The 15397-nt window shown below is 39.7% G+C and overlaps 1 protein-coding gene across 2 annotated transcripts; it reads left to right on the top strand.

Moving 5' to 3' along the window:
• ap3s1 (adaptor related protein complex 3 subunit sigma 1) lies at positions 1-15094 on the top strand. Of its 2 annotated transcripts, none has more exons than XM_049579170.1 (6): positions 1-321; positions 6286-6377; positions 7767-7878; positions 7973-8044; positions 9356-9463; positions 10878-14282. In XM_049579170.1, the coding sequence occupies exons 1-6, from the start codon at positions 253-255 to the stop codon at positions 10911-10913; spliced, it is 489 nt and encodes a 162-aa protein (XP_049435127.1). In that variant the 5' UTR covers positions 1-252; the 3' UTR covers positions 10914-14282. The 2 variants fall into 2 exon arrangements, with proteins under 2 accessions (XP_049435127.1, XP_049435126.1); XM_049579169.1 differs by lacking the exon at positions 10878-14282 and adding an exon at positions 14291-15094 and having other exon boundaries at positions 6-321.
• Positions 15095-15397: the final 303 nt, after the last annotated feature.

Genomic DNA, 15397 nt, shown 5'->3' with positions numbered 1-15397 from the left:
CATCGCGGCCGCTGTAGCAGGAGGAGGAGGAGAGCATGACTGGTCCTTTGACGTGGAATATTTCCCCAAAGAGACGATGGAGGAGTAGCAGCGGCGTGTTGCTCGAAGCTATCCCGTATTAACCTTAAATCGAGAGGGGATTTAGCCGTGAGTCCCACTCGGGTCTGGGTTCACGGGAGTGGACAGACAACAGTCTTTGACAGACTGACCCCTTCGTGCTCCCCCGCCTCCCTCCTCCGCTCAGCTACAATCATGATTAAAGCCATTTTAATATTCAACAACCATGGGAAACCGAGGCTGTCTAAATTCTACGAGCATTATGTGAGTAGCAGTTACATATTTTACTCTTCGTAAAGGTCGCGAGAGGCGGAAGTCATTGTTGAATTAAAGCTGTGGCTGTTCAGACACTTTGTTTGATGTTGTTTTTAATGCAAAAAGATGTAGCTGGGTAATGCAGCCGTGTAACACTGTTGCAAATTGTTTGAATGAGAAGGTGTGTGCACTTTACAACCGGCCCCCTGATGTGCTGCTGTTTCACACTGACCCTGGTGTATAAGATGTCAGCCTGAGCCATGCTGTCCTTTTTAACATATGAATTATTAAACGTGTGCAAGCCGACGCCAGGCTATCACATTGCCTTTGTGCCTGTACGGACAGCACTGTGCCCACTGCTCATGTTAGTCCATCCAGCTGTTGGTGATGGTGAGTTCACTCTGTTTGTGTCACATGACTTTAATAACGCCCTTGTGAGGGTCTCGTGCTCACTCCAGCAGCCTTTCACTGGCTCACTTACTGCCATTGACTGAGGGTGTCGTTACCTACTGTACCTGCTCTGCCAGGAGACTCAACCAATGAGCTCCATGCAGGTAGCAACTAACAAGTTATGTAATATCCTTTGCCAGGCGAGCTGTGTTGGCTTGTTCTCATAATTGGATTTATATCTCAAGGTTGGCTGCATGCCCCATCTGTAATATTGCTGCTACAATAGCAAGGTGACTTAGAACAAGCAGCATGATTAATACACAACTATTTTATTATCAGGTAATAATTGGAGGCATTTTTCAACTGAAATGCTGAACATTTATGTGTGGATTGAGGATTTACACAAGTTATGGAGCCCACCGCAAAACTTCAGTTGATAGCTTTGCTTAAATCACTAAACTCCACAGGCCTATATTTTCGACAGGAGTCGAAATGGGGCAGGCCTTTAATTCCTTTCACACAAAACTGTTGCTCAGTAATTTGGGAAATAGAAATTGTTTATTTAAACCAGTATGAATATTACTTGTGAAAAAAAATAGAGGTTTCAGATAATAATATCATACCGTAAAACTCCCATTTAAACGCCTGGTCCCTTTTACTAGCCTGGTGTGGCTACACATTTTGACAAATTGACACCTGTCTCAATTAGACGCCTGGTCTGGTCGCCAAGCAGTTTATTTTTTTGATAGAAGATCTTTGGGGTGGCAGTAGCTCAGTCCATAGGGACTTGGGTTGGGTACTGGAGGATCGTCTGTTCGAGTCCCCGTCCGGACCAAATATGGGGAGGGGCCAGTTCACCCCCTGGGCACCGCCGAGGTGCCCCTGAGCAAGGCAACGAATCCCCCAACCGCTCGGGATGCCCCACCAAGGGCAGCCCCCCCACCCTGACATTTCCCCACTTTGTGCATGTATAGGTCCTGTTTGTGCATGTGTGTGTCTTTCGGACCTGTGTGTAATTGACAAGCAAGAGTGAAAACATTGAATTTCCCCTCAGGGGGATTAATAAAGTAAATAAACAAACTTAAAAGCGGGTTGTGGGCTGCCTCAAATCATGTGTCCATTCCTTAATTACCCTGTAAGTTATTTATGTTCTTTAAGTCTGTAAGGGTCCTCAGATCAAAAGAATTAAAAGGGTTTTTTTGTCGAGAGTATTGTTTGAACAGGATAAAGTGGTATTGTGGCAGTATGTCAGGTGCTGCAAACCTCGAGTGCTGTAACCCTCTATCTCTGATGCGCTGTCTGTTGGAGTTAAATGCAATAAATGATTCATGGCTCATATATTATCCGAAGCTTAATTTTTAAACAAGTAATATTCATACAGGTTTGAATAAACAGTTTGATTTTATTTCCTGATCTTTGCTGAGCAACAGTGTAGTGTGAAAGGAATTAAAGGCCTGTCCCAAATATAGGCCTGTTAGTTTCAGTGATTAAAGCAAATAATGATCTAGCACTGAAAGACAGCACATCAGAGAGTTATGACACCCCTTTTACAGCACCCGACATACACACACAACACCACTTGATCCTGTTCAAACCATACTCACAACTTGGATTAATTTTTATGAAAAACCCTTTTGATTCTCTTGATCTGAGGACCCTTACAGACTAAAGGAATATAAATACATAACAGGGTAATCTCTTGTTTACCATGCTGGTAAATCTGAGTGCATTATTCTTTGGTAGTTGTGGTTTTAGTAAAATGAACTGAACAATTGAATTATAGAGAATCTAACTGAGCTCACAATGTGTAGCGGCTTTTATATATCCAAAGAACTTCTATAAACATGAACTACATGGCAGCCAGACCAGGTGTCAAATTAAGACAGGTGTTTATTTGTCAAAATGTGTTGCCACATTTAACTGGGACCAGGCTTTTCACTTAAGTTTAACAGTACCTCAGTACAATTTTAAGGTACTTTTTCTGCTACTTCATACTTGTACTCCGCTATAATCCAGAGGCAAATTTACTCATTTACTATATTACTGCATTTATTTGATGAATTAAGTTGCTAGTAACTTTTCAGATTCAGATTAATAGCCTAATATAAAATTTAACAAACAAATACATTATGTTAAAGTAGCCTCACCTTTACCAGCTGCAATATTCAAGGGGAGCACCACCTAAATTAAAAATTCTAGTATGTCATTTCCATTCCCTGTGAAAGGACAATAAATATTTGTGAACATGATTTACTCTCCCTAAAAGCCAGAAACCAGAGAAGAAAGTTTCAAACTTGTGATGTCATCAAGTATAAAGTGTGGCGCTGCTCCATGGATGGAAAAGGGGTATCTGTGTCATCATTAACATCGTTCCCAATCCATTGTCTATAGAGCAGCTGCAGACTTTATACTTGATGACATCACAAATTTGAGTTTTAGCACTCTAGTTTTTGGATATGGGAGAGAGTCATTCATGTTTACTAATGTTATTTATAATTATAGTCCAATAATGTAGTGCACATTTTTCTGAAATGGGCCATTCTGCATACTGAGTGCTTTTAGTTTTGGTACTTTATTTTGATGCTAATTTGTTTTTGTACTTAAGTCAAATATTGAATAGAGGAGTTTTACTTGTAAGATTATTTTCACTGTTTTCACTGTTCGCTGCTTTTGCTGAGGTGCAACAAATGAGCACTTTATTCACCACTGGGTGTGTTAAGAAACTGAATATTTGGATTTTGATAGGCTTGCACCAAACAAGTATTTTCATTATCAATTAATTTTGTGATTGAGTAAAACAAGACATTTAAAGATGTGAGCTTAGGCTCTGGGAAACAGTGATGGGACTTGTAAACATTATAAAAGTGCAGGCCTACTCGCTTCACTTAAAATTATGAGGCAGAACAGTGTTGCTTCATTAAACATGTTCCAGTATCTGTTAATTGAGCTGCATGTGGATGTCTTTGTATTTCAGGAGGATAAATTGAAATTGATCGGATTATACCATGTTAGACAGAAGACACCATCTGTTATATTAAAAGCTGAGGAGGTGTCAGCTTACTGGCTCGCAGCATATAATGTTTCACACATAGCTGCTAGCTGTGAGAATCATTTATAGCAGTCAGTTTGTTTAAGCTAAGTTATGGACTTACAGTGCTGTGTTGGCTGCAGTGCTTCATTGTATAAAGAAATGTAATATGTACAGAGAGTGACGATGTTAGCGCTGCAAATCTTTGTTTAACACTTCACTTTAATCCCCCTATTCAGAACCCATAAGCAGTATATAAACATTGAATAAATGGTTTATAATGCACTGTAATGTAGTTTTAAGTGATGACAAGAGTTTACAGTGAGGATACAGACAGCAAACAGGACAGGAGAGAGAGATGGATGTGACATGTAACAAAAGCCCCTGGGCCCAGTTGTTTGAAAGTAATCTGATTGGATTTCAGATATGGGATTGATTTGTTTAATAGTGGCTGTGATAAATTATAACCCTGATTTCAAAAAAGGTGGGATGGTGTGTAAAATGTTCATAAAAACAGAATGCAATAACTTACAAATCCTTTTCGACACACAGTGGGGGAAATAAGTATATAACACGTTGATTTTTTTTTTTTCATCAAACATATTCCCAATGCAGCTTTTCACATTAAATTTAGACCAGACATTTGAATTCACTAAATACAACTACACTGATAAGGATTTTGTAACATTTTAATCCATAAAAATGATTTTTAATTAAGTGGAATGACACAGGAAAATAGTACTGAACACGCTAACTGAAATATATTTAATACTTGGAGAAGCATTTGTTTGCAGTGCCAGCTTCAAGATGCTTTCTGTGTCAGATTTTTGGGGGCCTGCTTGTGAATCTTGAGGAAGAAATTTTACTTATAGAACCTCAACATTTAGTTTCCTTCATTCACAAACACTTACTGAGTATTGGTGAAAGAAAAGGTGATGTAACAGAGTGGTAAACATGCACCTCACAACTTTTTAAAATGTGTTGCAGGCATCAAATTTAGAATGAGTGTATATTTACAAAAAGCAATAACATATATCAGTTTGAACATCAAATATCTTGTCTTTGTACTGTGGTCAAATGAATATATGTCAAAAAGGACTTGTAAATCATTGTATTCTGTTTTTATTTTACTTTGGGGCTGTATATGAAGTTGACATAAGGCTTTCTAGTAAGCCTTTCATTACAGTTAAGTTAAAAAATTTTTTTTTGGTTTCCATAAATAATGCCCAAATAGTCTTCAGTGCCAAACAAATTACTGAATTTTACCTTTCATTCATCAGTTTAAATGAATTATAATGACACAGTCAAAAGTAGTTTGATAAACATGCTGTTTACTGTCTTTAAAAATAAAAACCCTTGTGTGACCCCACGCCCCATATTTACCTGTTGTTCTTTGCATAGCTAGTAGCCTACATTGAGATATGTAGTTTAATTTAACGCACTGGTTATCCAGATTTGGTAATCTTGAAAAGTCTGTATTTGGATCAGGGTGATCCACTTCAGTGTTGCTTTGAATAAACGACACAAAAGTAAGATCTGATCTGGAATCGCAAAATATAGGATATCCATACTGGATTAACTCTGATCCAGATTTAATTTTTTGAATCACACAAGATTATATTGTATGAGTCTTAACCATGAGGCCACCTGTACGCCCTTAACTTCAAATATAAAATCTCTCACAGTTAAAGAAGGGCACAGGAACCCATTTAAACACCAGCAACATGTTAATGACAAGTTTTAAAATGCTATTTCTCAGTCTGTGTCATTAAACTGTGAGGACAGTGCCGCTGCTCGTCTCATGCTACGAGTCACATGACTGATACAGCCTTACAGCCAGCTGCATTCTGGGCCACCTCTTCTCTCCCTATGCTCACTGACCTGTTATGCACCCTGAGAGGACATTCACACCCTTTGGTGAGGCCTGCTCAGTGTCACAGCTGCACGCAACAAGATTTTAACCACCGTTGACTATGGATTTAGATAAGATCATTTGTTTTTGAGTGCTTGCATGTGCACTTTCATCAACATTTCCATCAACTAAAATAAGTTAAATCACAAAAACTACCCAATGCAGAAGTCTGACTTTTATAAACCAGATGAAACTTGAACCTGGTTTGGTGCTGTGGGACTGTGCCCCCCTATTAAATCAGGCGATCTCCAACTATGAGTCCACTCTTTAAGCCTTTTAGTGCTTGCAAACATGCCCAAGGATATTTGAGGTTTTAAACAGAATCTCATCCATTAGCAAACAATAAGATGAGCCTGCCTCGGTTCAGCTTATGCAATGACATCATCGCCTGTGTAGCCCGTGGGCACTAGTGTATGTTTAGATATGACAAAAAGAAGACTTAGTATATAAATCATGCCTTTTCACCCAGAACTAATATATGTATTGAGGAAAAAGAGAGGCGAGGAAAACCATTAATTTACCTGCCAGCCCTGTCTTCTGGCTACAAGTAATAAAATGGCTCACTGGAGGCAATTAAGTGCACCAACAACACATTATTTACCATCTTTTTCTGTAACAATCTGTTTCCTCATTTGTCCTGCAGAGTGAAGACACAGAGCAACAGATCATCAGGGAAACCTTCCACTTGGTCTCGAAAAGAGATGAGAACGTCTGTAATTTCCTAGAAGGTGGAATGTAAGTGCGGCCTGCTCGTGCATGAGCAAGTGTCTAAATTGGAATGGAAGTGAATAATCAAGTAGATCATTTACTCTGATGCAGCATCACATGAAACATTTCACGCAATAAAGGAAAGCTCAAAGGGCTTTATGAATGACTGTTAGTAGTAAAAGTGTTTGTTCCAAGTTCTGTCATTCAGGAATGAGGAACTAACAAGGTGTTGTTTTACACTGGCGAAACTTCTCCGCTTGCACATACTATTGCACTCATTCCCTCTCAACCGTCTCTGTCACCTTAAACAGTGACACCAAAGCCACATGGTTATAAAGATATTATATTATAGTGCACAATAAATGTTAGACAACTGCTTAGTAGTATCACATCTAATGTTGCTCGGTTTATTTGGCCTGTACTTTAAGAATTTCTGTGAGTTCCTATGAGTTGCATTGCTGTGCGGCAGTGGAACAGTGGTGTGTGCGTGCGTGCACTCTGCAGGGCTCTGCTCGCCCTGGGCAAATAAACTCTGTGTAATGCCTCATGCAGTCGTCCAATTGGGCAAGTGAAAAATAATTGTGATGTCTAATGTAACATCATCTGAAAATAAACTGCACAAGCAGAGCTTCTCTAGCTGAGCTGAGTACACTAGTCTGTCTCACCATGGCGTATACTTACTAATGTTTAACATCCCTGGACCGCTGCGTATGAGATACGGAACGAGGGCTCCGGTGTGATTATATCCCTTTCGGAAGCTTTGTAATCCAGCCCTGGACTGCAGTGTCTTTTTTTGGAGACATTGGAAAATCCATAATAATAAATCCGAAACTGAATGTCCTCTGCAATTATTTAAACGATATTTCAGGTTGAAAGCAGTTAATCTGTCGACCAGTCGGAGGCTGTGATTCTGACTTTATGGGCGATGTTTGGCAAACACCCGAGCATAACAAATTTTTAAGTTTCTTTACCCTTCCTGATGTTTGAGACTTTTGCCATGGTGTTGTTTCAATATCAGCACTGATATATTTAGGCAGGTATCGAACCAGATTAATATTTTTGGTATCCTTAATGATATCAACCAAAAATCACTTTGTTCATATTGCCCTTTGAGTGATTGCACAGGATTGGAAGGGTTACATCATTTCCTGTGACTCAGGCCAGTAACAGACACTATCTCGAACACTAAGTTTCATATCTTCTCATGTTGGTTTATCGTATTTCCTGTCTTTGCCTATGTTGACTCATGACTGAAAACTTCCTGTTGTTTCTCTCTTGATGTTGTCTTTGTTGTCTCTGTGTCACAACAGGAGATCCTCTGTAAATGTGCTGTAGTCAGTGATGAGGTGATGGTGTAATGTATTCACTCAGTCAGGACGGTGTTGGTGTGATGTTTCCTTGTCCCCTGTGTTTCAGGTTGATTGGAGGATCAGACTACAAGCTGATCTACAGACACTACGCTACACTGTACTTTGTGTTCTGTGTGGACTCCTCAGAGAGTGAACTAGGAATTTTAGACTTAATCCAGGTAAAAGCCTGGAACACCTGTAGTGTATCTGTCACCGTGTTTGGCAGTGTGCTTTCAGTCTTTTTTTTTAACAATATATTCTCTCCATTTTTAGGTATTTGTGGAAACGCTGGACAAATGCTTTGAGAATGTCTGTGAGCTTGACTTAATTTTCCATGTAGACAAGGTAGGAAGTGTTTTGAATCTGATGTTCGTGATGTTACATATTTATAAAACTGCTTGATCTTAGAGAATAGAAATTATCTGTAATCCTCTGCCTGGGTTATTACTGCCTCATATTCTAGTGTCACGCTTCTCTTATGACTTGAGTGTCTTGTGCTGTGATATGTGAACTGTTGTGACATTATCAGATTTTCAGTGACTTCCCAGATTTTGTAGTTGAGCAATTTGTGCAGTCATCATTGGTTTGTCGAATGACTTTATATTTTTTTTTCGGTGTTATGAGCAACTTAGAGCTGACAGTATTAATCCTTCAACTGATTAATCACTTAATCAGTTAATCAGCAACTATTTTTGCCAAACATTCTCATCTGAGCTTTTATTTGTCCTCTGTATCTTTGGGTTTTGAGTAAGGGTGTAATGATGCGTCGATCTGGATTGATATATTGATTCAGTTATCAATGATCCAATATTATTGATCCAAAGTAGAAACATCAATACAAATTGCGAACTTGAAGATTTGCCTTTACTTTGATGTTACCATGGCACATCTGCACAAGCACACATCCTACCTCAACATCCAAATAGCGCTGGTGGCCCAGTGTCAGGCAGAGAACGGCAAGAAAAAGACAATAAGGATATTTACGGTTATCATCTTGTACCGATCGCAGGCACCTTTCATATACAGTACACATATGTACTAAAGTCTAACATTAATAAGCCAGCGTAGGCTCACACAGGACTCAAACTCCAGTCTCCTCAAACTCAAAGCCTTGAGTTTAATCTATTCATCTGTCATACCTTGTTCTCTCCATGAACAGTGTCGCTCTTTACACTATGTCACCTGATGTTCTAGTAGTACATTTGTTAGTTTTCCTTATAAATTTATCAGTGTAATGTCATAGAATATCCAAGACCGGCGTGTACCAGGGTGCAAATAGACACTCTGATATATTATTAAACACTCAAAATGTCCTTATATCTGCTTATAACACTATGATGTAATTTATTAATTTTCTGTAACCACTTATGCTCTTGCGGGTCGTGGGAGGGCTGAAGCCTATCTCAGCTGACATTGGGCTAAAGGCGGGGTACACCCTGGACAGGCCACCAGACTATCACAGGGCTGACACATAGAGACAGACAACCATTCACGCTCACATTCACACCTACAGACAATTTAGAGTCACCAATTAACCTGCATGTCTTTGGACTGTGGGAGGAAGCTGAAGAAGAAAACACATGCAAATCACTATGACTGAAAACTTCTATTTTTGTTTAATGATGTTAAGATATGTTCACTTGCTATTTTCCTCAGGTCCACAACATTCTGGCGGAGATGGTGATGGGCGGGATGGTCCTGGAGACCAACATGAACGAAATCATCACACAGGTGGATGCCCAGAACAAGATGGAGAAGTCTGAGGTAAGCCTGACTCTGCCGCGTCCACTGTATGTATGACTTGATTCTACCTCCAGTACTCTCTGAGGTAAACAGTATGCAGGCATGCGTGCATGTTGCACCCTGCATGCTACTCTCCAGTGACCTTGCGGATGCTCCCTACCTACTCTTGAGTGTTTGTGCTCTTTTTTTCGGCCTCTCCTCTCGCTGCTGCACTGCTCTCAACACAGGTCAAGACTCAACATATCCTCTTCTGTATCCCCTCTCAGTATGAAGTACAGCATTATCACTTTTGTCATTATTACGGAGACGTAACACTACCATCGTCCAGTGCATCTCCAGAATCTGTGACCATTAAATCTCTCAGTCACCATGTTATAGTTATATCATGTAGATCTGACATAATACTCATGAAAACAGGCTGGTTGTTTTACATTCTTATTATGATACAAGAGAATGTGGATTTCATTTAATTTAAGAGGAAATGCTTCTCCAGTATGTTTTGCTACATTTATAAGCCAGTGTCCTTGCTCAGATATTTGCTCTATGCAAGGACATTGCTTTGCTTCCCATACAGCTTCTGCTAGCAGATAAAACATTCACTTACTTATCGGAAAGTTTCAGTCAGACAGACAGCCAGAGACAATTTCATGAAATCATTTCTGTTTTACATAATATGGATTTTAGCCTCTGAAAGTCCTAAAAACTAAACTGCACTAATGATTTGGCTTTGTCTTTAAACTGCTTACACTGCGATGATGTCCAAACATTGACGCAATGTTTTTGGGGAGTCCTTTCTGCAATGAGAAACGCTGACATTAAGTTGTACAAATTATGTTTTGCTGCTCACACGACAAAGTGAGGGGTTACATTGTCAGGTTTTTATACTGGCTGACGTCAATTGTGTGCTCTAACATTTGAATTTAAGTGTTAACAAAGTACACTTTCTCTAATAATCTGACCTGCATTGTGTGCTTTTAACGACAGATTCTTCTTTTCGATTGATGTTCTGTAAGCAGAGTCTTTTACTGTTCTACAATCATCAGAGCTGCTCTGTCTTTCCCTCTTGGACCTACCCTAGACCGCAGTGTGTTTTTCACACTGATGCTAATTCAAAATGACATTGTCCATTTATAGGGCAGTGTCTGGGGAACAAGGAGCGAGCTGTTCTCCTTCCAGACTGGCTAAAGGCTGATTAAGTGGCATTAGATTTATTTTTCCATCAAACTCTCTCAATTAACATAATTATTTTTTGCTTTAAAGATAATCATGGACAAAAGTTTGGATCATTTTTGTCTTCATAAGATGTGGTCTATGATAGGTCCTATCACTTTTTTCTGTGGAGATAAACTGTAATTACTTTAATCTGCTTTAACATTCCTCATTCCTCTTTTTCCTGACCCTGTCTAGTTCTTTCCATTCTGCTCTCTCCTTACAGACGTTTATCTTTCAGTCTACCAGGCAGGACAGGTAGACACAGGTACTGCGAAATTTACAACCAAGTACTGTAACCTTAACTGAAGTTTACTCCCCCCCCCGCCCCCCTCGAGTCTCACCATATGGCCTTTCATGTAATAGCAAACTGACGTCACTAACATACAGTAGGGATCTTTCATGGCAGACCCAAAAATGTCACCAGTAGTGAATGCTGACAGCATAATGCAATCTTTACCTATGGATGAATAAATACTATATTGGTTTGTGATGCTGAACTGCTGATGGGACTGTGTCAGAGAGGTGGTTGTTCATCTCCATGATAATTTCTGAAGCTGTAGTTTGTGGCAGTGCGTTATACATAATGTCAGGCGTACCTATTATACCGTCCACCCACTGTAGTTTAAAGAAATATAAATCTAACAGGCCTAAGAGGCTACACAGCTCTTTTTATCCGTTGTTTTTTAAGTTTCTTGAACTGTATTTTAAAGGACGGTTTTCAAATTAGCTTCTGAGTTCTTCAACCCAATTTTAGAAAATTTGTTAATGATTTAATGAGATTTGTCTCATGGTGCATTGTGTTATAGGAGTACTCTAATGTTTGGGAAATATGCTCATTTGCTGTCTTGGTGAGAGTTATGGTGTGTCCACATAGCGTTTTTCTTGAGCAGAAAAGCGGTAGTAGGGTCCTGGGTGCTTTATTTCAGCACTAAATTAAAAAAACCTAAAACAAAAAAAACGGTCCTAGTGCGTTTTTAATGACGTGCTACATGTGGGTACATTACTATGTTTTTTTATGACAACAATATCTTGACACTTATGCAAACTAGGAAGCTAATGTAATGCTACATTAACAGAGGATTGATTACACAGTTAACAAAAAGCTTACAGTGCATATGGTGATAAAAGCACAATGCTCACCATCAGTGTCTGGATGATCTGCTCCCACAAATGGGCTTTTCTGTCTTTGTTGTGACAGTTTCTGTCTGACATATCATACAGTTACAGCAGCAGCAGTGACGTCACCAGCTGAAAAGGTTCAAGAATTTTTTTTAAGATTATTCTTAGGCCTTTAATGATAAAGAGAGGGAGTGACACGCAGCAAAGGGCTGCAGGTCGGAAGTGAACCCGTAGCCGCTGCAGCAAGGACTGAGCCTTTGTAAATGGGGTGCCTGCTCTAACCACTAATCCACTGATGCCCCAAAAATTTTAAACTAAAAACGCTCGAAGTGGTCATACAAAAAAAGCTGGACGCTCTGAAAAAAGAGCAGCATTTTTGTCTTCAGGCAGCTGCATGTGGCTGCATACGCTCTCTCCTCATTTGTGAACAATTCAAAAAAGATATTGGCGCTCAGAAGAAAATGTTTTGTGGACACAGGCCCTCAGATGCCCCACTTTACAGCAGAAATAAACATGTTTACAGCCTGGTACAAAAAATGATTTTGCTCTCTACAGTTAACTTCAACCTCCATGACAACTGTAGGGGGGGGTTGAATATTTATTATTACTTGCCTGTTTACATTTTATTGAGGCCCAAAGTTACACATATTTCGGGGCGGGACTGCTTGAGTCTGCAAGGCATCGCAGTCTGTGAGTTGCTCCTCTACACCCTCTTATCCAACTATGGTCACTTCTGGCTCCAAAAAAAAAAAAAAAGATGGCAACGCCGAAATGCTGAACTTGAGGCCTCAAAACCGCCATCCACAAACCAGTGGGTGATGTCATGGTAACTGTCCATTATCTATATAGTCTGTGGCTAAAAAGCAAGCAAGTTTATCACCCCAAATTATGACCCATGCCTTTAAGGTCACACCCTCTAAATTATATGTAGTTTACAATAAGCCAACAATAACAACCCTGAACTGTAGATTTTTTTATCCCGTTTTTCTTTTTGCCCTCACAGACAAGAGATGGGGTGCTGCTCAAGCCCTTTGTTCAGCCTCTCTGACTTACATGAACCATAGAATCAAGCCATTGTTGTGTGTTACACAGCTGGTGTTACTATTCCTGTACATATTAGTCACCCAGCGTTTGATTAACAACCCACCATTATGGACATGCACAGTGGGTCTCTAGGCTACCCACTGTGAGGTAAAAAATATCTCGAGTCTGACTCCCGAATGCTGCGCCCGTGTGTTGGATCAGCATTCCTCTCGACTAACGCCACGGTCATCTTTCCTTCTAACACAAGTCTCCTTGGTTCTTGGCAGAGGGAGGAATGCCCCACAAGACAAACGGTCCATTGAAATAACCTTGTGAAAATAAGTGAAGTGGATAAACCCACATTCCAGACATTCTTCACATGTGCCATATCACTAAATGATTTACGAGGCTATACTGTGTTTCTAACAGCGTCAGTGACATCATACAGTTCTCTGTGGTTTAAGCCTGTTTGGTCATTTTTGGGTCTGTCTGCTAAAGATTCAGTCGGGGGATCTCTAACCACACTGATTCTCAAATGTCTGCTCACACTTGAGACGAAAACATCAAGTCATTCACTCTCCACGGATGTGTTTTATTGCTCCAAAAAGCTAAACTACCTTAAACACGCTAAATTGCTCTTACGCAGTTTCACATTGAGATTCATTGTGTTAGAGTGAAGTGCCTCCTCTGTCCCTGAGAATAGATTTCCCTTTGTAGTTAAGTACTACTAGACTTACAACCTCCTCATGCCATCAGTAGTTCAACACTGTAGATGTGCAAATGGCACATTAGTCTCTATTCACAAAGATACACTTAGGTAGCTACAGTCATGTGTAGTCTTGTAGAAGTAGTTCAACCCCCTAGAAGTCCAGTATCACCTGTATTATTACGGCTAACATATTGTTGACACACACATTCTATACATACCTATCTATCCACACATCATTTCCGTCTTCATATCCAAATCCATTTTTCTGCTTTACCCAATTCTCTCCTTGCATTTTTACCCCTATCGGTCCTCAAGAGTCCGGTGGGTTCACTTTCCAAGCAATGCTGCCTTTTGTCCATTTGATGAATGTCCAGTACTGCAGTACATAACAATTAGTGAATGGTCTAGTACATCGTGTCCTCCTCACAGTTGATTCATAATTGGCTCTGGTTGTGATGTAAATCATTATAGAACCAAATAATGCATGTGCGTATGAAGCTATGAAGGCATCTGAATGTACATTTGCACATGTCGTTTGTCTCAGTAGCTGTCAGTGCTTTTGCATTTTGTCAGCAGTTGACTGTTTGTGTCTAGTACTCTGTTTAGCACAGTGTGTGTGTGTGTGTGTGTGTATGTGTCCTGTGTTCACTGTTCAGTGTGTTGTCGTGTACAAAGTGTTTTTTGATTCACTGATTTGTATCTTATCAACCCTCCATGTGTGTGTTGTGTGTGTGTGTGTGTGTGTGTGTGTGTTTGTGTGTGTGTGTGTGTGTGTGTGTGTGTAGGCCGGTATTGCAGGAGCGCCTGCTCGTGCCGTATCAGCTGTAAAGAACATGAACCTCCCGGAAATGCCCAGAAACATCAACATTGGTGATATCAGCATAAAAGTGCCAAATTTACCCTCCTTCAAATAGTGGCAGCGAGATCCTGAGCCTGCAGGTGTCAGCCAATGTTTACCGTGATGCAATCTGTTTACCAAAACCTCAAATTACTAACTTTTATCAAAACTATACATCTTGAAGGTACTGTGTGATCTGACACTCCTTGTTCTGGTGTTATCTCTTTGTTTTTCCTGTTTAAAAAAAAGGAATGTTTCCCTGTTTTTTTTCTGTTCTGGAAGGGGAATTGAAGTATTTATTTATTTGTGGTACATTCCTTCTGCCTCGCTGGAGGTTGGCCCTTGACGTTCAGCTGCTACAATGCAGATCTGTGTCAATTTGCAACTGAAATGATTTCACTGACTCAACTGTTTACTTAAAAGAGAAAGCTAAAGTTTTGAGTCAAAATCAATCAGTGGAGGAGAGAGCATGAAACTATTTTGAATACCAAATTGAAACAGGTCTGCCACAGTATTGAAAGTCACACATTACAGCTCATTTGTAGAATCAGTGCAAGGAATAGTAATTATATAACAGAAATGCTGTGACAGACATATGGATATATATGCTGAAATGATTTTTTTTCTTTTCTTATTTGTATGCAAAATATTTTTAAATGATTTATCATGTCTTAATGAATAAGTATCTTAATTTTAATCTGTGCATGACTTTTTTCTCTTTTTTTCAACATAATAAACTGTCGAAACTCAACCTTTTGTTTGTCGTTTTTTTATTATAACTGTTATATAATGTTGTCAATATGTATTTGATATGCCTTTTTTCCTGAAGATGGTGAAGGCATGACACTATTCTATACCTCTGTTAGGCTAGAACGTGGTGGCCTTCATTGGCTGGGTTGGTTAGGTTTAGACAAGAGGAGTGAGATTGGTTGAATGTCAAGATAAGCCAGTCAAAGTCAGAGTAAGGTGTGTCATGCCTTACCGTCCTTGGGTAAAAAATGTACAGTACATTTAACAAAATGTCCTGAGGTGCAGCACGTCACATCATCACTGG

The sequence above is a fragment of the Epinephelus fuscoguttatus genome, linkage group LG6 (genome assembly GCF_011397635.1).
Source record: "Epinephelus fuscoguttatus linkage group LG6, E.fuscoguttatus.final_Chr_v1".
NCBI lineage: Eukaryota > Metazoa > Chordata > Actinopteri > Perciformes > Serranidae > Epinephelus > Epinephelus fuscoguttatus.
The sequence above is the reverse complement of the archived record's forward strand: the minus strand, read 5'-3'. Positions and strand labels throughout refer to the sequence as shown.